This window comes from Belonocnema kinseyi, chromosome 2 (assembly GCF_010883055.1).
Source record: "Belonocnema kinseyi isolate 2016_QV_RU_SX_M_011 chromosome 2, B_treatae_v1, whole genome shotgun sequence".
Classification (NCBI taxonomy): Eukaryota; Metazoa; Arthropoda; class Insecta; order Hymenoptera; family Cynipidae; genus Belonocnema; species Belonocnema kinseyi.
In genome coordinates, this window is record NC_046658.1 from 58,454,138 (window position 1) to 58,455,842 (window position 1,705).

The 1,705-nt window shown below is 36.4% G+C and overlaps 1 protein-coding gene across 1 annotated transcript in view; it reads left to right on the forward strand.

Annotated features, from left to right (window-relative positions):
• The window catches only part of LOC117182681 (tigger transposable element-derived protein 4-like), a 23,587-nt gene extending 22,388 nt beyond the window's left edge, over positions 1 to 1,199 (forward strand). Inside the window, exon 3 of the mRNA XM_033375786.1 lies at positions 695 to 1,199. Coding sequence (XP_033231677.1) covers positions 695 to 1,199 — 505 coding nt within the window. The remainder of the gene's footprint in view (positions 1 to 694) is intronic.
• The last annotated feature ends 506 nt before the right edge of the window (positions 1,200 to 1,705 follow it).

A 1,705-nucleotide genomic window follows, 5' to 3' on the forward strand; every position in this document is an offset into this window, starting at 1 on the left:
TTTTACATCTTTTATTATTAAGCTTTGTACTTAAACGTAGTTTTCTTTCGGCTCTTGCATTTCTCAAAGTTTGAGACCGATATTTTATGTATAAAAAAAGCTCCAACGTTCAAAAAATGTCGAGGTTCAGAAAAAAGATGAAATAATTTTCAGTGAAGTTCCTACCAAAATGCAGAACGTAAACGTACTTTAATGTACTCTAATACATTTTCCAAAGTTTCAGGTGGATATTTTATTTACAAAAAAAGTTCTTAGGTTCAAAAAAACATTCAGTGAACTGAAAAAGTGAGGTCGGTAATATAGGTAATTAGCTGTGTCACATGCCCTTGAGAAGAATCGTGAGTGGCCGTATAAAGACGTCGAGGAAAATTCAGTTTTGGGTTCCGTTAAAAGAAGAAAAGTTGAGACAGGAAAATATGACAAGTTGGGAGTTCATTTTGCTCGATTGGTTCCATCAAGCAAGCGCAATTAAAATTCCTGTGAATAGACCAATCTTACAGGAGAAGGCTTTAGAGATAGCTCGAAAAATCGAATTAGGAGATCAGGTCTATACACTGGATTGCTTCTACAAAGCTGACGAATTTGCACTTTTTTAAAATCTTATACCAAATAAGTCCTTTGCGTTCAAAAATGAAGATTGCCATGGCGGAGAATTAAGTAAAGAGAGACTGACTATACTGTTGTGTTCAAATAGTAACGGTAGTGATAAGTTAAGACCCTTAGTCATTGGCAAGTCGGCCAAACCTAGGTGTTTTAAAAATGTACGCTACTTTCCATGTGAATACTCATCACAGCGACGTGCCTGGATGACGAGTGACAGGTACCGAAAATGGCTTGTGAACTGGGATGAAAAACTTGTAACGCAAAAATGCAAAATAATCCTGTTTGTGGATAACTTCCCGTCCCACCCGAAGGAAGTACTCTTAAAAAACATCAGGCTTGAGTTTCTTCCTCCAAATGCGAAGACCGGGCTGCAGCCTCTGGATCAAGCCGTAATCAAAGTCGTCAAACAGAAGTATCGAAAGCGCATAGTAGAGAAATTCCTGGACTTTATGCAGGATCCAATTACGAAGCCTAAAATTAATGTTTTGGATGCCATGCACTGGGTGACAGCATCTTGGGAGGATATCGAACCAGAAACAATCCAAAATTTTTTCAGAAAGGCTGTATTACTAGGAGAGATTGTGATAAGGTGGTAATAAAGATGGTGATGATGACGACGAACCACCTCCATCGAGGTCAGCCGCACTACATGCGCTCCCTATCCTCAGAGAAGGAGGATTTTTTTAGTAGGATCCACAAAATGGAGAATAAAGTTATAAAAACAAAAAATTACAAATTGCGGAAAACCGTTCTAAAAGATTTTTTTAGCAATGAAACCTAGTTATCATATTCAGTCATCCGTCAACATTTTTAATACAAAATTTTATTTTCCAACTAGCTTGATTTTGCAGTGCATTAACTGAAACAATAATCGGCCCTTTTCAGGGCCACCAAATTTTTTAACGAAAGGATAATTTCTAATACAAATAACATGGCTGCTTTATTTGTTAGATATTGGCATTTGGCATGTCTAAAAGTTTTAGTACAATACGCGCTAGACGAAAAAGGTTATTTTTTCCACCAAAGCACATGATTTAAAAATTTTAACATTAGTTTATTTATTTCCAACAATTTAACATGAAGAGATTGAATTTTCCCGCAT